This window comes from Bufo bufo, chromosome 5 (assembly GCF_905171765.1).
Source record: "Bufo bufo chromosome 5, aBufBuf1.1, whole genome shotgun sequence".
NCBI classification, from domain to species: Eukaryota; Metazoa; Chordata; class Amphibia; order Anura; family Bufonidae; genus Bufo; species Bufo bufo.
Window position 1 is genome coordinate 316592632 of NC_053393.1, and position 21096 is coordinate 316613727.

A 21096-nucleotide genomic window follows, 5' to 3' on the forward strand; every position below is an offset into this window, starting at 1 on the left:
ACTCTCTAGCAGAGACGGTTTATGGGGGGAGGGCACTCTCTAGCAGAGACGGTTTATGGGGGGAGGGCACTCTCTAGCAGAGACGGTTTATGGGGGGAGGGCACTCTCTAGCAGAGACTGTTTATGGGGGGAGGGCGCACTCTAGAATCAGCCAAAGTTTCCAATGCTCTAACCTGTTTTTTTTTTGTTTTGTCTTTTTCTCCAATGACACTCCCTGGATTATAAGAGATTTATGTAAAATATTTGGCTTAAGCATTTTATATACAGCAATTGTTTTTGTTAAAATGTACTTTTTTATAATTTGTTTTCTTTCTGATTGTGTACATGACTGACCTTAGAAACTTGGGTAGTTCTATGTACATTGAACAGTTAAACTTGAACTCAGTAGGAACAGAAGTGGTGAGCTTTGTTGGTGCCAGCTGACCTGTCTCGGTGCCCATCTACAGGTCGTTGGTTTTGTGTTCAGTAACACCTCCCTCCGGAGGTTGGCTTGTAGAACACATATCTACATCAGATAGGCTTTTCTCTAGCGGTGCACTTTACAACTGCATGGGAACACCTTTCTTCCGCATTATTTTTACAGTATTTATACTTTGCATAACTCATAATTTGCCTATTTCCTCACCACAAATTATTGTTCAGATTGTTGTTGTGGTTTAGTTTCATGACCGTATTATCTGGTACGATAAAAATAATAATTTAGCTTCTGTTAATGCAAGAAATGATTTATGAATGATAATTAGAATACCCACATAGTGACATTTTGATCTTCTCTCATTGGGGAGTCTGAAATTAGGAAACGAGGTCTGCCACACCCATCCTTACAAACCGAACACTATTGTCAGTGGGCTCTGGGGTTAGTTTTGCATTTAAACTCCATTCACATGTATAGGACTAAGCTGATACCAGACACCAAGCAAGAGTGGCAATTTTTCCCCAAACAATGGTGTTGGTGTACTTTTATCTTTTAATCCTGTAGATTGTCTGAAGATAGACAATTGTATATCTTTTGGCTTTCCCTTATCGGTGGGTAGTGGGTCTATTGTAGACTGTTATGGACTGTAAGTTTTTAATTAAAAAGAAATTAAAAAAAAAAGGGGTTCCATACCATCCATATATATTTTTTTTTTTTTTTTTTTTTTTTTATGTCAAGTATCAGTACATACATTTTACACACTCGGACTCAAAACCATGTACTGAATATCTTATTGTAGTAGCTAAATTGCTGTGTTTTATCACTAGTGCTTCTTCTGTGTCTTGTATCTTCACTTTTGCTGACAGAAATGTGCAACTCATAAATGTCAGATTCCAGCTTTGAACAGTATTGTCATTCATCCCTTTCTCATTATTTACGTAAGTCAGACACTGATCTGAATACAGATACACCCAACTTTAGATCTGAACTTATGCCCTTCCAATACCTCGCCATGCGTATCAGAATCCTGTTTCTTCGAAAGATATCAGAGGTTCCTTCTCTAGATGGAAATACGGAGACCAAGTAATTTTCTAATGTAATGCTGGGCAGAGCTAGGAAGACTATGGTACAACTGTTATCAGTTGAAGTTCTACGTTATGTCTATACTCCCTTTATCTTGTGGTCGTGGGGGCATTTCATCACTGCTTGTTGGTTGCATCACTTATCTAAGGCTTCGTTCACATCACCGTTCAGCCTGTCCATTCTCCTGCCCCATTTAGGGGCAGGAAAACGGAAAGGACGGATTTGGCACATAACTGAGCCGAACGAAGTCCACGGGCCCCATAAACTATAATGGTGTCAGTTAGGTTTCCGCTCAGAAGAAGATTTTGGAGCGGAGACAAAAGTTGTGCATGCAGGACATTTGTCTCCGCTTCAAAAATCTTCTTCTGAGCGGAAACCTAACTGACCCCATTATAGTCTATGGGGCCCGTGGACACCATTCGGCTCAGTTATGTGCCGAATCCGTCCTTTCCGTTTTCCTGCCCCTAAACAGGGCAGGAGAACGGAAAGACTGAACGGTGATGTGAACGAAGCCTAAATTAGTTATTAGTCCAATAGTTCATCATCAGTTAAACCATAGTTATGAAGCGAGAGGGTGATGGTAATGTGGGCGAATTGAGAAGATCAGAAAGTCTGCTAGTAACTTGGTGGGAACTGACGAGGGTAAAATGACTGTTTTGGTGATATTGTAAGAAGTTGGAAGGCCTGGTGAAGACTGGATTAGTAACCTTTTGTTAATTTGGTGAAAAATTGTTAAAATGCTAAAATACCATTTATGGAAACTGGTTATGCGTTTTTCTTTCCAGTGAATGTTCTAGTAGTACTCCACCTCAGAATGGCTCTTAACTGCAAGTGAAGTGGGGGAAAAAAATCTTGACTGCCTTGTCAATTTTTGTTTCAGGAAAGCCTAATGGAACCAGCATGTCTGATAGGACTCAACTTTCTGGAACATACAACGTACGGAAAGGAAAGATGCAGTTACCTGTAAACAGATGGACAAGACGGCAAGTTATCCTTTGTGGAACCTGTCTAATTGTGTCGTCGGTCAAGGAAAGCCAGGCTGGAAAGATGCACGTTCTCCCTCTGATAGGCGGAAAGGTACGTATATATCTTACTGTATTAAGAACCTGCCAAGATGGAAACTGCTTTGTATTCAGTAACATACATCTACAGAATTTATAATCCCACTGGTTATATACTCACCCGAGTGCCTTGGCTTCCTCACGGTATACTAAGCACAGCTCTGAACATTGTATATGCAGCTGTACTAGGTATTACAGATCAATCCAATTGACTTCAATTGCACTGGGCTTTGGAAAGGCCTTGTGACCTTGTGATGTCACAGGCAGAGGAAGAAGCTGTAATGCCTGTGCTGAGTTCTGCAGTCCCTTTCCGCAGTTGACTGGCGGGGGTGACTGAAGTCAGGTCATCAATGTTTAACCTAGGAAAACCCCTTTAAGACTAAATGTTCATTGGGTAACCCACTGGAATTCCACAAACATATCTGCCCCCCATGAACATTAATTGCATGCTGGACAACCCCCAGAAATATTTACATGTACAGTTGTAAAATATATTGGTAATTTTGTTATACATTTAGACATGTGAACATACCCTTGCAGTTATATATTTAGAGGACCTTTTAAACAGGACAAGTGGACAGGGGCATAGCTAAAGGCTCATGGGCTCCGGTGCAAGAGTTCAGCTTGGGCCCCCCTTCCCTCAGTGCTTTGTGGCTAGGGGCAGGGAAGCACATAGCCTTCGTGCTGGCTGAGGAAAAATGGAAACTGCATTCTCCCCCCCCATGCCAAATTCTTGACCCTCCAGCCAGAGGTGTAAATTGACCAGCATGCACTTTCTATAATACTGTTGTCTTTCGTGGCATAAGGGTCATTGGGCCCCCTCAGGCTCCTGGGTCCAGTAGTGACTGCTAACTCTGCACCCCTTATAGCTACGCCCCTGTTTCATGTCTAAACCCTAATTGTGGGGGAACATTTATCAAGACTGGTGGTTCCTATGCCAATCGTGATTTTCTGTGCGCTGTAATGAGGAGCCTAATTTATTAGGAGGCAATAAATTGGACACATCTCTTCCATGCGCTGTAAACTGAAATAAACAGTAGCAATGGGCTGGCGTAGACTTCAGCTATAATTTACTAGTTTCTGGTGTAACTTACAGCAAAATCGGGCTGCTGGAGGCCTGTCCCCTTTTTCTTGGCTCTCTTGAAATGTGGTGAGAAGTGTAACCATTCACAAATAATGGTGTGTGCCATAATTTTCAGCTTTTTATCGCCACTTTCGTGTTGTAATGGCCTTAATAAATGTTCCCCGACGTATGTTATTTCTTGTTTGCTTTCCATATCCGCTTCTGTTTTAGAATGGCTTTATAACTATATATTGTTTCATAGGTTGAAGAAGTTAAGAAACACCAGCACTGTTTGGCATTCAGTTCATCTGGTCCTCAGAGTCAGACGTACTATGTTTGTTTTGATACATTCACAGACTACTTGAGGTGGCTTCGGCAAGGGTCCAAGGTAAGACTTTAAGTTGATGGGTCACAAAAACTCTTAAGTCTTTTGGGGTCCTTTATCAAACTGGTGTAAAGTAGAACTGGCTGCCGATGGCAACGAATCAGATTCCACCTTTCATTTTTGACAGCTCCTTTGGAAAATAAAAGGTAAAATCTGATTGGTTGCTATGGGCAATATAACCAGTTCTAATTTACTCCAGTTTGATAAATGACCCCATTTGTGTTTTGCGTTACACATGTATTCTAAATGAAAGGGGATTTTCCCTATCGGAGGGCAGCATAAACCGGTGACAGAGACCCTGAGTAATAATCCTCTGAAAAGAGCAGTGCAGCCATATGGAAGTGGGGGTACTGCATGTCTATCATGCGATGGATAAAAGACGTTGATTCGTGCACCCCACCAATATAGTTCTTAATGTAACACTCTTTATTGGACAAAAAAGGACAATGCAGTATGTAAAGGCTATTAAAAACGCAAGGGACTGAAAGGTAATGAGACCCCACAGAAGTGCCCTCCTATAATAAGTTAATTGTACTACGCAAAGGCTGCCAAGTATAATCCAATATTACCAAAAATAATACCACATGCAAAGGATCCAAGTAAGGCTACTTTCACACTAGCGTTGTTCGGATCTGCAAAAAATGCTTCAGTTACAATAACACAACCGCATGCATCCGTCGTGAACGGATCTGGTTGTATTATGTCTTATATAGCCAAGACGGATCCGTCATGAACACCATTGAAAGTCAATGGGGGACGGATCCGTTTTCTATTGTGTCGGAGAAAACGGATCGGTCCCCATTGACTTACATTGTGTGTCAGGACTGATCCGTCTTGCTCCGCACCACATCACGGACAGAAAAATGCTGCTTGCAGCGTCATTCTGTCCGCGATGGGAGCACAACCAAATGGAACAGATTACATTCTGGTACATTCTGTTTCATTCAGTTACGTTTTGTCCCCATTGACAATGAATGAGGACAAAACTGAAGCGTTTTCATCCGGTATTGAGACCCTATGACGGATCTCAATAGCGGAATTGAAAATGCTAGTGTGAAATTAGCCTAACCTATACATTGTGCAGTATGCAAATACAATCAGTAAAGTATGTAATACACTATAAAGTACCTAATGCAAGTAAAAAGATTATCATAAAATGAAACCTAAATGCAATGCAAAATTATACATGGCCATGCAAATGAATAATTGTGAAGCAGACCTTACCAAAAACAGAAAAACGGCAGCTATCCCTAGAAAAACTAGGAGAAAAACAGTGATGGCCTGTGCAAGAACCGCAAAAAAAGTCTTATCCAGGAGGCACCACTGCCAAACCTGCAGATTCTTCAGAAATTCCTTCCTCACTTACTTGGATGGACCCAGCTGTTTTCTTAAAATCCCTATTTAGCAGTTTTATCATGAGCCAAGCACTAGATTCTGTTGGAGGGTTTAGGAGTCCCAATATTCACGAACTCCTGGCTCTTCTCCCCCTTCCCTTGCTGATTAGTATGATTGGTAACCCTTTCTTTGGGAAATGAGCTGTCAGTCATGGGTGGGGCAGCCAGGAGCTCACAAATATTAGGGCTCCTACAGTTCAGCAGAATTATCCAAGCGCTATGCCCCCATTGCTTATGACGGAAATCCCCCTTTAAAAAGGACCTTTTACTGGTCCTGACGTAGCAATATTAGTACCTGGCAGCGTAGGGCATGATCAGTAGATGTCGGTGTGCTTTTTTTTTTTTTTCAGATCGGCTGCTCCGTTCCCCCACCGCCCTGCTAATTAGTAGCATCGTTACAGGGAGGAGGAGACGGCCATGGTTCTTAAGGGGCGCTTCTCTGAGACTGGGCAGCTCACAGCCAGGGAGGAGGAGACCGCCCCTTGAGAAACGCAGCAGTCTCCTCCTCCCTGTACCGATCCTCTACACTGCCAGGTACTAAAATTGTAACGTCGGGACCAGTGAAAGATTCTCCTTAAAAGCATAGAAAGAGGAGAGTGCCAGACCTTTTGTGTGACCCCTGCGGTATATGTACTATAGGTTGGGGATCTAGTCTCTAAATTATGCTATGTAATGTAATTTGATTTGCTAGGTGTGTGAAAATGAGTGCATCGATAATGAACCATGATCTTGTAACCACGCATACGTATAAGGCCTCATGCACACGACAGTGTTTTTCACTGTCAGTGATTTGGCTTCAGTGGTCCGTGTCCAATTTTGCTTCAGTTGTGTCTCCTTGTGTCTTCCTTTTTTTTTTTTTGTCTAACAGGGGAAAAAAAAGGAAGGCTAATGAAAAGTGTAATTTTATTGCACCAAGGTCTTGTAGAAAAAAATGAACACGGATGACATACCAGTTGTGCATCCGTTTTTTTTGACTGACCCATTGACTTGAATGGGTACATCCTCCGTTTTCCACTGACAAGAATAGGACAGGTTATATTTTTTGGACGGACTGGAATCACGGACGCGGAGAAAAAACGGAGGACTATCAGTTTTTTTCACAGCTCCATAGAAATGAATGGGACCTCCGCTAAACTGTGAAAAATGACGCAACGGACGCGGATGCACACAACAGTTGTGTGCATTAGGGATCGACCGATTATCGGTTTTACCGATATCGGCCGATATTCAGGATTTTGAACGTTATCGGCATCTATTTTGCCGATAACTAGGGATGTCCCGATACCAGTATCGGTATCGGGACCGATACCGGGCATTTGCACGAGTACATGTACTCGTGCAAATGTCCCCGATACCACTGCCGATACCTGTGCACCGCTTCTATGTGTCCGCGGCCCCTGCATCTCCCACAGCTAACAGCTTCCCAGGCAGCAGCAGGCAGTGTAATTGGAGCCTAGAGTGGAAGCTAGGCCCGCCCCTCCCCGCCCTCCAACCAATCAGAGGCAACCAGCACTGACTCACAGCACAGGGAGCTAGTGCAGGGACTCAGAGAATCATCTGAGAGTTTATTAGTTTGAAAGAATCCAATGAGTCACAGACTGTGTCATCGAGTCCCTGCCAGGCTTCCTGCTCTGCGGCTCCCTGTAAGTCCGTCCGGGGGAAGGGGGGGGGGCATTATTAGTATAGCATGTAGTGGAGCTGTGTGTGTACAGGGTGCATGTAGCAGAGCAGGAAGTCTGGCAGGGACTCGGTGACACAGTCTGTGACTCATTCGATTCTTTTTAACTAATAAACTCTCAGATGATTCTCTGAGTCCCTGCAATAACTATAATTACATCACAGTCTGCTCCACTGCAGTGCATTCACTGCAGCAGAGCTGTATTTGCCAGGAGCGAGTCCCTCCAAAGGTGATAGTGTCTGTCTTCTATGGCCCTGGTCCCTCCCTTCCTGCTTGCAAGCTGCACATTGATCTCTAAAAGCAGGCATTAGGGCAAGAAGAAATATACATTACTGTATGATGGCCACAAGACTATTATACTGAGGAGGGGGGGCTTCAAAAATTGTTGTCCTGACTCCTTACAGTAGCGTCTCCTTGTGGCCGCCCCCATACAGTATAATGTCTCCTTGTGGCCGCCCCCATACAGTATAATGTCTCCTTGTGGCCGCCCCCATACAGTATAATGTCTCCTTGTGGCCGCCCCATACAGTATAATGTCTCCTTGTGGCCGCCCCCATACAGTATAATGTCTCCTTGTGGCCGCCCCCATACAGTATAATGTCTCCTTGTGGCCGCCCCCATACAGTATAATGTCTCCTTGTGGCCGCCCCCATACAGTATAATGTCTCCTTGTGGCTGCCCCATACAGTGTAATGTCTCCTTGTGGCTGCCCCATACAGTATAATGTCTCCTTGTGGCTGCCCCATACAGTGTAACGTCTCCTTGTGGCTGCCCCATACAGTGTAACGTCTCCTTGTGGCTGCCCCATACAGTGTAACGTCTCCTTGTGGCTGCCCCCATACAGTATAACGTCTCCTTGTGGCTGCCCCATACAGTATAATGTCTCCTTGTAGCTGCCCCCATACAGTAGAACGTCTCCTTGTGGCTGCCCCATACAGTAGAACGTCTCCTTGTGGCTGCCCCATACAGTATAACGTCTCCTTGTGGCTGCCCCATACAGTATAACGTCTCCTTGTGGCTGCCCCCATACAGTATAACGTCTCCTTGTGGCTGCCCCCATACAGTATAACGTCTCCTTGTGGCTGCCCCATACAGTATAACGTCTCCTTCTTCTGGCCCCCATACAGTATAATGTCTCCTTGGAATGTTTATAGTTCTGTTTTTGGGCCTTTTGGTTGGTCAGTGGTCAGAAAATACATGTGTGTGTATTTTATTGTTAAAATTAGTATCGGTAATTGGTATCGGTGAGTACTTAAATAAAAGTATCGGTACTCGTACTCAGTCTTAAAAAAATGGTATCGGGACATCCCTACCGATAACATATTGGGAACACAGAACGCGCTGCTCTCAGCGCTCTCGGTGTTCCCTCCGCAGCACAGGGGAGAAGGAAGCAGTGCCTCCCTCCCCCTGTGCTGCTGCTGCTGCTGCCGCCAATGAGAGGAGAGAAGACATGAGGAGGGGAGGGCCTGTGGCCACCGCTCCACCAATGAAGAAAAGTCTTTCATTAATTCATATACAGGAGGCGGGAGCTGGCTGCAGAATCACATAGCCGGCTCCCGACCTCTATGAACGGTAGCTGCGGTCCGCGGTAGTTAACCCCTTAGGTGCAGCGGATCGCAGCTACCGCTCATAGAGGTCGGGAGCCGGCTATGTGATTCTGCAGCCAGCTCCCGCCTCCTGTATATAAATTAATGAGAGACTTATCTTCATTGGTGGCGCAGTGCGCCCCCCCCCCCCCCCCCCAAGCCCCCCAGTATTAATCATTGGTGGTGCAGTGCGCCCCCCACCCCCGTCCCAATAGTAAAAACATTGGTGGCGCAGTGCGCCCCCCCCCCCCCCCCCCCACCCAGTATTAATCATTGGTGGCAGTGGCCACAGGATCCCCTCTCCCCTGCTCCTCTGATCGGAGCCCCAGCAGTGTAAGCCTGGGGCTCCGATCGGTTACCATGGCAGCCAGGACGCTACTGAAGCCCTGGCTGCCATGGTAAACTCCATGCTGCTGTGTGCACAAAGCACAGAGCAGCAGGGACAGTGTGAGATCCTATTCACCCTGATAGAGATCTATCAGGGTGAATAGGACAAGGGTTCTAGTCCCTAAGGGGGCTAAAAGTTAGTAAAACAAAACAACAAAAAAAACACAAAAATATTAAGTATAAATGAAAAAGATTTACAAAAAATATATAAAAATACACGTTAACAATAAACATTATTTTTCAGCAGATTTGTGTAGGAAATTTTTTATTTTTTTTTTCAAAAATGAAAAGTCCCAGAATATCTGTATAAATTATCGGCTATCGGCCTGAAAGTTCACAAATTATCGGTATCGGCCCTAAAAAATCAATATCGGTCGATCCCTAGTGTGCATGAGGCCTAATATGCAGTATTATATGGCAGCCAAGACCTCACAAACAAATAGTAGAACGTGTACTTTTTAAGGAGAGCGCTGGTAACTCCTCTTTCAGCAATCACATTAGTCATTCTGGCACAGTTATAATTAATCCGCCAGCCAACAGTTTATGTGCGATCACTGAAATTTTTACGCCAGCGTGTTAGAAGTGGGCAGAACACGTGACTCATTAATTGTAAAATCCTGTTTAATCTTGCTTTGGAAGAATAGTTGCATATTTTATGCAACAGAAGCGTTACTGATCCTACTAAAACAGTTTACACCTAGTTCACACATGGTGATTTTCACTACAATCCACCTGAAAGTGTAGAACATCATAAAGGCTGCCATATGTGTATATGTCCATAATTATTCAGACGATCCAGGGTTTGTCTCACTTCAGCAAGTGTAGAGGAAGTTAATACAAGCCACTTACTAATGTATTGTGGTTGACCATATTGCCTCCCTTGCTGACCTTATTCATGTTTCCATCACTTTATACACTGATCCTATCCAGGGGTTATGACCATCCAGCAGCAGTGGCCATGCTTGCACACTGTAGGAAAAAGCGGCGGCCTCTTTATTGGCTGGGACTAGGGCTGCAGCTATCGATTTTATTTTTGTATTCTACTGATTTTAATAGAGTACTCTAATAAAAAAAAAACTAATTAAAAAACATTTTTTCTTTATAAAAACTCATCGCCCCCCCCCGTGTCTTCAGCGTGTCCCCTCCTAGTCATAAGGCCCCAGCGCCAGTGAAATAGAATACTTATAATAGAATTTAAGTAAGGCAGGATCCATTGCAACGCTGTGCCAGCCGGCGGGTGACCACGAAGCGGTGAGTAATAGCAAACGCTTCACTCGTGCTTTGTGGTCACATGACACAAACGAATCCTTGATGCAAAAAATTTGCATCAAGGATTTTTTTTGTCGAGTTACTCGATTTAGTCGAGCAATTGTTTCAGCCCTAGCTGGGACTGTGCACATGGGCACGCATGCACAGCAGCTCCTATCCTGGCCATCTTGTATCTGCGTTGCAGTGGAGGCCACAACCCCTGTATACGTGAAGTGTATATAATGTGATGGAAAAAAAGCCAGCAAAGGAGGCAATGCGTACAATCACAATACATTAGTAAGTGCCTTGTATTCAGTTTGTCACTTGCCTAAGCGAGACCACTCCTTGAAGATGCTCATTCACTTAGATGTTTGACCAAAGATCCCCCCCTAATTCCGCGCACACTCTTTTCAGTGTGGAGAAGAGGAATAAGCTGAAGCCAAGCTCCTCTGGTGGCAACCAAAGAATAAAGCATATTGACTTCCAACATGCCTGTTCTTTCCTTTCTCCCATCAGAGAGTTGTGACTCCCAAAATGTCATCTTTTATCTGAGCACCTGTAGTAGCTCTTTGTTAGCATGTATGTTTTAAAAAAAAAAAAAAGTTGCAGGTAAGGAGACCTAAATGTCATCCGTTTTATCAATGCAAGCTCCCTGCGCCATTCTGCCTGTCCGACAGGGGTTTTCCCAGATTGTAAACTTGTGTCAGAACTGGTTAAACTTTCTCTCCACGTCCAAGGGGAATGTTTTATGTAAATATGACCTGTTCCTGGCTTGTAGTTTGCTTTGCTTACATTGTCATTTATGCAGAAAAAAAAAGCAGTCCTAGCGCCATGATGAGTTCTTCGGATACTAAAAATGGATTCTAACTGTCCCTTTATCAGAGAACTTCCTTATATCAAGAGTGTTTGTCTTTATTTCAGTAGAGGTCCAGAAAGGAGGCCAGGATACAGTAAGTATACAGTGCAGCCGGAAAAGAAGGTCCCTTGGTCCATCAGGTGGAACAAAGCTCAAGGACCAAACTGAAAGGAGAGGCGGGGGGTTTCTAAGAAGGCCATTACGGTATTGACGCTGGAGACTAGGGAAGCATCACGCTCTGGACATCCTGTCCAGTTATTTCTGCTGTCATTATTGATCCTTGACTTGTTCACATAGCCCAGTATGAACTTGTCTCCCAGGGTTGTCTCTATGACACACCATTGATGAAGACCTAGACATGGCAGTAATGCAGTTCATTGCATGATACAACATGTTTGCCTATTTCTGCGTGTCCCTGTGGTGTGTGGGAAGACTTCCCACCAGTGAGCAAAGCTCATTCCAGAGCGAAGGGGGCTCCGTGCCGAACACGGTATGTGATAGAGCTCCGACCAGATCTAATGAAAGCATATCTTCTATTGTTTTGTGTGACTATAATGTATTGGAAGGAATGGCTGGGTTTCCAGAAGACTGGCATACTGTGGGTGATTGTGTGAAGCTTGAGTAATGCCTATACGATTTGCCTTTTAGACTGAACGTGTCAGCACACCGCTAATGTTCCTCCTGCTGAGTTATACAGGGATTTGTCTGCAGCCTTTGCTAGAGAGTGGCTTATTTATAGCCCATTATTCCAAGCCGTATGGATGCAGAATGAGTTTGTCTGCATTAGAAGCTTGGGACTCCCCAGTCCATGCCATGAGAGTGCAGGATTTTATGTTGCTCAGAAAGGCGCTAGATTTTGCAGTATAATTAGGATGGTATAGCGGGTATCTCAATTGCACTAATTTGCCAGCCTCTTCAGCGCTGCAGGGATTCTGTGTTTCTTCCCTCTCAGCAGCTCATCTACGGGAGAGCATGTGTGCTAGGCTGCCATATTATCATTTAGAAATGTAATTCCAATTATGCTAATGCCGCCTGAATAATGGAAGATGCCAGGGTAAAGTGGTGATTATTAGAGTGCTTCAGATTGCCAGTTGTGCTCTATTATCGGATTAAAACAACCAGGGGTTATCAGAATCGAATAAATACTGGCAATTTCCTTCTCCTTGCTGTCTGATTTTGGCAGATACTGTCGTTTTTATAAGTCGTATGAATGCGCTTTGTATGTGCCAATTCACCAAACTGCCAGTTTTAATCTAGCCATTCATTTATTTTTTACAGCTCCTATTTCTTTTATTATTTTGCCATTTAGTAGGCTTTCTAGCGAAGTGTTTTTTTTAATAAAGAAAACCTATGGAAAGAGGATAGAAGGATAAGAAAACTGAGATTGGTTACAGAAAGAGGATAGAATGATGGGCAAACTCAGATCGGTAACAGAAAAAGGGCAGAAGAATAAGAAAACTTGCAGGATTTTCCGTCTTTTTTACTCTCTGCCTTCCCGGATGCTTAACTTTTTTTTTTTTTTTTTTTTTTTTTTTTTTTTTTCTGTTCACATAGCCGTATGAGGGCTTGTTTTTTGAGGGACAAGTTGTACTTTCTAATGATACAATATATGTTACTAAATTTATGCACATTGACATTTTCCATCCTTTAGAAATTGATAGAACTCATCAATGGATCCTTCATAATTTATGGTTTAACAGAATGCCTGTGATCTAGGGACAGTTTGGCAAAAACTGTGATCATATAGATATTTGTATGAAGGTTTAAAGAGGACCTGTTACCGCTCCTGACATGCCTGTATTAATAGCTACATGCATTCCTTATGTAATAACAATTCTGGAACATCTATTCTTATGTCTCTATGTTGTGCCATTCCTTTATTATTTCTGCTAGAAGTTATGAATGAATTGCCAGCAGTCTGCAGTAAGGGTACAGAGGGGTGGTAACAAGTTGGGGTGTGTACCTGCACAGTCTAAAAATGGCAGCACTGATTGGATAGAGTAAGTCTGTGCAGGGACCCCCCAACTGGTTACCTCCCCTCTGTACCCTTACTGCAGACTGCTAGCAATTCATTAATAACTTCTAGGGCAAATAATAAAGGAATGGCACAACATAGAGACATAAGAGTAGATGCTCCAGAATTGTTAGTACATGGGGAATGCGTGAAGCTATTAAAACAGGGATGTCAGGAGTGGTGACAGGTCCTCTTTAATCATTGATAAATGACCTCCTGCGGGTAGAGTTGTGTACTTGGCTTTTCTGCCTTTAAATACTGTAGAAATAGGGTTTTAGTATAATAACGCTTTAGAATTTGGGTAAACCTCTGAGTTCCATATTATCAGAAATGACATTCTTTTGGAATGTATGGATTGCAGGCCTGTGATGAGCTACATATTTTGGGGAAATCTAAAAAATGACAGCCCAAAGTAAACATATAACTTGAACTGAAAACCACACATGGAGGGATTCTTATTCATTTTTGGAACATTAAAAAATGTATAGGTATATTTGATTTTATTGGTTTTAAATTTTTGTATACTGTAAAAGCATATATCACTGTGAGACCTATTCTAAAACCCAACCTGACTGATATTGTGTAAGTCACCTTTGCACCTCCAAAACCATTTTGACCCATCAAGGTATGGAATCCACAAGACTTCTGAAGGTGTCATTTGGTATCTGGCAGCAGGTCCTGTAAAAGGGAAACTTGTCACCAGTCTTCTGCTGCCCTATGTGATACCTTTCTGTTTTAGCTAGCATGAACTCTTCAGCAATTAGTGTTACAGTAGCTCTTCTGTGGGATGGGACCTAACCTAGCCTGTGCTCCTCTCATGCATCAGTGAACGTTGGTCTCCTGTGATCCTGTAACTGGTTGTCCCTCCTTTGGCTACTTTTGATAGGTAGTAACCACTGAATACTGGGAACCCCCCCAAGACCTGTTGTTCTTGACATTCTCCTATCCAATCATTATGATGATTCGGCCCTTGTCAGATTCTCTCTGATCCTTAAACTTGCCCATTTTTCCAACTTCCAACACATATTCAATAACTGACTGACTGTCATTCTGATGAGATAATCAATGTTATTCACTTTACCTGTTAGTGGTTTTGATGTGATTGCTGAACAGTTTAGAAATCCACACAATTGCTCATTCTTTTGCCCAGACCATCTTGCCAGCATTACCATGGCAAACCTGCTGGCTTCGTCAATGTGAGAGCGCCGTGGTCCTGCAGTGATGGAGCCAGCGGCACTGCACATGCGCAGTACAAGCAACGTCACTGACAGATGGGGAGGGCGTTGGTGATGTTGCAGGGAGGTAGGAGCACACAGAGGAGTTAGCCGGCTCTCTGAAGAGGCGGGCGCTCTTTGAGCGGTTGGAAACGCCCTGCTGGGCACTTTGTTGCTCATTTGCATATCGTTCAAACTTCATTTTCTTGCGACACCAAAGGACACCAATGGTGTGTTTTTAACCATGTTTGGGTGCCCAAAAGCATGTTAAGCAGTAGTTATATAGGCGAAATATTGCTGACAGATTTCCTCATTTTCATATGGATTAGGCTACATGCACACGACCGTGCCGCTTTTTGCGGTCCGAAAATCACAGATCTGCAAAAAACGGAAGCCGTCCGTGTGCCTTCCACAATTAATGGACCGGGCGGCCCACTGTAGACATGCCTATTCTTGTCCGCAAAACGGACAAGAATAGGACATGCTATTTTTTTTTTTTGCGGGACCACGTAACTGATGTGGACAGCACACGGAGTGCTGTCCGCATCTTTTGCGGCCCCGTTAAAGTGAATGGGTCCGCATCCGAGCCGCAAAAAAAAAAAATGGTTGTGTGCATGAGGCCTTAAAAGTACTTTTTCTTCAGAAGGAAGCAAATGGATCGCTAACTAAGATCTCATTACATTCAGCTGATCTAGCCCTACAAGGCATTGTTCCTTGTTTAGCATTGGAGTTCCTGGTGACAAACTCCCTTTAAGAAAATAGGATTGTTAAGAGATGATTCCATATCCCGTGCTTGCCTCTAAATTGTCCAGACTATTTGATTCTCAGCGATAGTTCTAAACTAGCCTTACATCCGTTTGGCATAGATGAGTGGTGTTTAAATTCCTTCCAATAAGGGTCCATTCACACATCCGTATGTGTTTTGCGGATCTGCAAAACACTGACACCGGCAGTGTGCATTCCGCATTTTGCGGACCTCACATCGCTGGCACTATAATAGAAAATGTCTAATCTTGTCCGCAATGGCGGGCAAGAATAGGACATGTTCTATTTTTTTCGGCAACGGAATTGCGGATCCGCATTTCCGGATCCGGGCAGCACATAGTGTGGCCCCATAGAAATGAATGGGTCCGCAATTCCGTTCTGCAAAATGCGGAACAGAATTGCAGACGTGTGAATGGAGCCTGTTTGTTTTCGGCAACTGTGCTGAACTGTGTGCTATTTTTTGCTTGTTTGGCAGTGGGATTTGTGTTTCCATTATCTATCGTTTGACCATAAAAGCAAAGAAGATATTGTAGAAATCCAAAGAACCTACAAGGCGTTCTTCAAGGATATTTGGGCCTCTCAGCTTCTTGGTTCCATGTTTTGTAATTATCACAAATGAGCAGTAATAACATTTGTTTAGCGGTTCTTCTGGGTGAACCTCCTCTCAGTGAGATGCCGTCACGTGGCACTGCTGTAGAAGCAGTTTACCTTTACCCCGGTGCTAATTGTTTGTTCATAAGAAAATAATAACTGGGTTGATTAGTTTCTGGCCAAGGTCCACTTTTTTGTTGACTACGTGTTATTCCTGTCAAATCCTGTTAGGAATTAGACTGTGGTAGAAAACAGAAATAATCTTTCATATTGGAATCACAATACTTAAAATTCTTTGGACTACTAATGAGCAGCACAGAGAATAGCTTCTAATTTAATGTCACTATAACGATTATTAGAAAAATTTCTAGGAGCAACAGGGACATTACCATTACTCCTAGAAGCTCTGCTCTCTCTGTAACTGCCATGCCCTTTGGAAGTTAGGGCCAGGCATGACGATGGTCCTGTCATTCAATATGCAGAGAGCGCTGAGCCCCTAGGTGTAACAGCAATGACCCCATTGCTCCTAGAGGCTCATTTGCAGATATTAAAACATCATTTTTCTGAGCAACGCGATAACATATGAACATGAGATTGAACGCATGCATTCAGCTGACAAGTGAAAATTAAACGGGTCATCCAGTTATATAGGTACAAATCTGCTGACAGATGCAATTTAAAATATTTAGCAAACGTGTTCTGAACATTGTAAAATAATTAACCCTACTTAATGGAGTGATTGGCTGAGCAATCATTTCCTGCATGTTGAGAGGGACCAGAAAGTAGAGAATGACGGGGCCAAGGAAACATTGGACGCAACACTCTTCTCAGACTTTTATTTAAAAATAAAATTAATAAACTGGCAAGACCACCCCTTAAACGATGATGGATGAGATGACATTTTAGAAGCACAAAGTTACCGAGTTGAAGATCTAAACCACATTGTTGTGTTTCATCCACAGATTGCATCTCAGCGTATCAGCTCTGTAGACCTGTCATGTTGCAACTTGGAGCACCTCCCTGAGAATCTTTTCTACAGTCAAGATCTTACACATCTCAACCTGAAGCAGAATGCGCTCAGACTTAATCCTGACCCTGCCATTGAAGGAACACTTGATGACCTTCACAGGTAAAACTTGTAGGTTACCTTATTCTCTTGCAGGGTTTCCATCAAAACACATTTATACCATGTCAGGAGGTATGACATAAATGTGTGATTTGTGGGGATCCACCAAGAACCTGGAGTTTCTGGATGCTCCCTATGTGTTGTCACAGTTGATACAAAAATAGGAGTAATCTTTTTATATGTGGCATGGGTTAACTGCAAGGAACACTTCCATGAAATATATTTATAACCCTATATATGACTATTCTGTGTAATATTTTTTTAAATAAAAAAGTGGATCGTTTTCTGGATATAATTTAAAGGGGTTGTCCAAGTTATATTTATTAATGACCTATCCTCAGGATAGGTCATCAATATCAGATCGGCGGAGGTCCGACACCCGGCACCCCCCGCAGATCAGCTGTTTGAAGAGGAGGCACGCACCGTGCCAGCGCTGCCTCCTCTTCACTGTTTACCTTATCTCCGTTGCATCTGCAGTGGTGAGCAGGTGTAATTACACCCAAGCCGTCCCATTCATTTCAATTGGATGGCTTGGGTGTAATTACACCTGCTCACCACTGCAGACGCAACGGCGAGAAGGTAAACAGTGAAGAGGAGGCAGCGCTGGCACGGTGCGTGCCTCCTCTTGAAACAGCTGATCGGCGGTGGTGTCGGACCCCCGCCGCTCTGATATTGATGACCTATCCTGAGGATAGGTTATCAATAAATATAACTTGGAGTGATTTAAAGGGGTTGTCCATTTATTCTAAGCTCGGCAAATAGTGTTGCTTATTTTCCCAGCTAGACCATCACTCTGACCAGAGAGCGAGCCCCCCGTAAATACTCAATTAGAAGATCACACATTACACTAATCAGTGCCAATGGACATCTATACCTAGGCTTATCAGGAGAACAATGGAGCTCTTTTTCTGATATCTCAGTTCTACACCTAAGGTCCCTTTTGACGGGACAATTTTGTAGGCGATTATCAGGAGAGAAACTTTTACATGCAGAGATCTCCTCCACAGTATGGGGAGGAGCAATCACTAATGCTATCGTTGTTCTCTATAACCTTGTTTGCCGGGAGCAGAGCGTGTGTTGGCAGCAGATCGTGTGGTCTAAAAACTATGTTTTAGGTGCCTACACAAACTATTCAGTTACCTGACGAACATGCATTTCACTTGGTCATCGGGTGGCACCTTTACATTGCCAGATAATCGCTAACGAGCCTTCCTAGCAAATATCTGGCGGATTCTCTGCCCATGTAAAGTGCCCTCTACTCTTATGATTATTACCCTTCAGATAACCTCTTTACCTCGCATAAGCAGTAAACTGATAACTAATAAGAGGTCTTATCGTTTCTGTTAAATGCTACAGAAGAACAGTGATTAGTATTTAATTTTTAATTGCACAGTACTGCTGAAATGAAAAGAACAAATGACCAAAAAAAAGTGTGCATATGGAGTTAAAAATTTTTTTTTACCCTTTCTGATTTGAATTGTCCTTTTTAAGTTTGTTTCATTGTATAGAGAGTATCTGTATCCAGTGTCATGGGAAGGTCCAGCTTATGTTTTGCGGGACGATGCATTTTTTAGTGGCACCATTTAATTATGGTTCTTATTCTGTTGATCAATACAATTACATTGATACCAAATTTGTATAGTTTTTAATTTGTTTTATTGCCTCGTGCGGAGCTTAGCAGGAAGCTTACCATGGCAACCCTGGGAACCTCCAGCAGGGCCATGGTAAACTATCAGAGCCCCACCATTTCACTGCGGAGGCTCTGATCGAAAGGCAGAGGGAGTCGTATCCCTAACCTTACAGATGCCATGATTGCTTTTAAACATAAGATCTGAGGGGTTAAATGACGGGGTTCGGCGTGATTACCATTCCCCGTCATTGCGGATGGGTGCCTACTGTATTATACAGCCAGAACCCACCGTGTATGGAGCAGGCTCACCTCAGCAGTCCGCTCCATACAGTTGCGTGCGCATAATGCCGTGCATGTACAGTAGTGGTCCCCAACCAGTGTGTCTCCAGCTGTTGCATAACTACACCTCCCAGCATGCCTGCACAGCCAAAGGCTGTCCGGGCATGCTGGGTTTTAACCATTCCATGGTTATCCCGCTTATTTCTTCTATGCGCAAGCTGTTGAATCCACCCGGCTTGAAAGCTACTTGAATGGGATAACTTGCCACAAACCATCCTGTCACTGACTAATGACCCGATATATCTAGGGGGCAGTTTGTGGAAAGTAAAATTGATGCTAATGGATGTCGACCGGATAAAGTGCTGTCACTTTAAGAGTACCTTACCATCTCCCATAAAATAGTTACATAACCCCCTGGGCTCTTTTCTGGTAGCTTTATATAGTATTTTTATTGTAAATTCCGGTCTAGATGTGACGATCATTATCATTGATGCATTACAGTCGTTCCTCAGCAATCGCAACGACTTTCGCCCAGTGTCAATGCACAAAAGATCAGCAACAATTATGATGAAACGAATAGTAAAAAAAAGTGATAATTATGTTTAATGATTGACCAAAAGTGATAGCAGCATTGTTAATTATTGCTTGTCCTATATCTACAGCAGATATGCCTCTATTTTAAGTGAGATGATACTTCTCCTTCACAGTGTGCTCTGGAAAAGTGTTCTATTTGTAGCAGAAAGTCTCCGCAGTCAGCTTAGAGCAATGCACCAGCGAGCATTCCCGAATAGGTACAGTAGGTCCATAGCCCCAGGTCCCTGGCTGATAAGGGGCTTCATAATAACGGTGGTTTAGATGTAGCGGCAGAACAATACAGTCATAGCGGAATTGATGCTTTCATCATCCCGTTACTTGTTCATGACCCCCATTTGAATCACTAATTGAAGCCATTAACTCCACCTTTTTGATTTAGTTGTCATGTCCAATTTTATGACCTGACCACTAGATTTAACGGTGACCACTTTGCAGGCATTGTCTTGATTTCACATCTAGGTCACATTTAAATACTTGCCTCTGGATAAATCTCATAAATAAGTGGAGGACCCTTTCCAGATGATTAATAATATATCTTGTGCACCAAAGATTGTAACATGCTGTGCATGAGCTTTTACGTTTTTATTGTTTTAGAAGCAAAAATTTGGAGAGTGTGCAAAATTTTGTTAACTTTGTGACTTGTTATATACCAAGTTTAGTCACTGAAAGAGAAAGCTTTCTGTAAAGATCCGAGCAAGCGGCTGCACAGTTTCTACAATTCAGTTTTCTTCTTTCTACCGTGTGTATGGGGATCTACCTCCCGTTTTCTGAAATTGGGAAGATCCTCCTCACTGTTAGTCACATACGGTATATCATTTGTGTTTGACCAGTTGTCTAGACTCTTGACTTTCTTGACCCAGACACAACTGATTACAGTTTGACCATCTGGCGCACAATAGACTCAAATGGGGCACCGAGCTGGACTTGTCATCACTCCAGATCGAAAAAACAAAGATGAAAGAGTCGGGACAGGAACTAGAATACATGGAGTGACCTTAAAAAATGATATCCAGAAACCCATGCACCCATCTTTTGTAAAAGATATAAAAAATTACATTGAATTTTCACACATGGTTATTATGTGATAAAAAAAATAAAATTGAAATTGATGGAACTATCCCTTTAAAGAAACTGGCGGAGATCACTTTCTGCTCCTTAGCCGGTTTTGTCTAGAACAGATTTTCCATAGATGGCTCTGTATATTAAGCAATTTGCTCTTTCCGTCCAGTGTTCTAGGCTAAATCATGAGCGGTTTGAAATAAACTTGTTCTTTGAAAGGCCGCTTCCTTCCATCCATCCATCGGATAGTGACAAAGAACCCTTTCATGAAATGTCAGCGCTCCCTTCATTGTGCTCATGTGGCTTCCAGACACCGCCTTCCTCCTTAGCCCCCTTCTCTTTACTATTCCTTCTAGTTGTTAGGCAACAGCGAATGAGCTGGCTACACACGCAGCTAAAGAGGGTCTTATCCGCCGTCTTTTCATTTGCTTCCTCTTGGATTGTCTTGATGTTCTCATAATCGCTGAAGTAAAGCCCATTTACTTCATCTGTGTGCCGAAGTCTTCAGACGCGGCTTCTAAGCACTGAGACGTACCTCGTCGTTTCTGTCGAGCATGCCAAGCTGACCGATTTCTACCGATGATTGGACCTTAAACGAATATCAGTTCCAGCAATGTCAAGAGGTTGTCCTGTAAATGTTCAATATGAGCTTGTACATTCTTTTATTA

At 43.2% G+C, this 21096-nt stretch overlaps 1 protein-coding gene across 1 annotated transcript in view; it reads left to right on the forward strand.

Annotated features, from left to right (window-relative positions):
- Positions 1-21096, forward strand: part of PHLPP1 (PH domain and leucine rich repeat protein phosphatase 1) — a 105612-nt gene that overhangs the window by 42729 nt on the left and 41787 nt on the right. The window contains exons 2-4 of the mRNA XM_040431509.1: positions 2379-2575; positions 3885-4010; positions 16703-16869. Coding sequence (XP_040287443.1) covers positions 2379-2575; positions 3885-4010; positions 16703-16869 — 490 coding nt within the window. The remainder of the gene's footprint in view (positions 1-2378; positions 2576-3884; positions 4011-16702; positions 16870-21096) is intronic.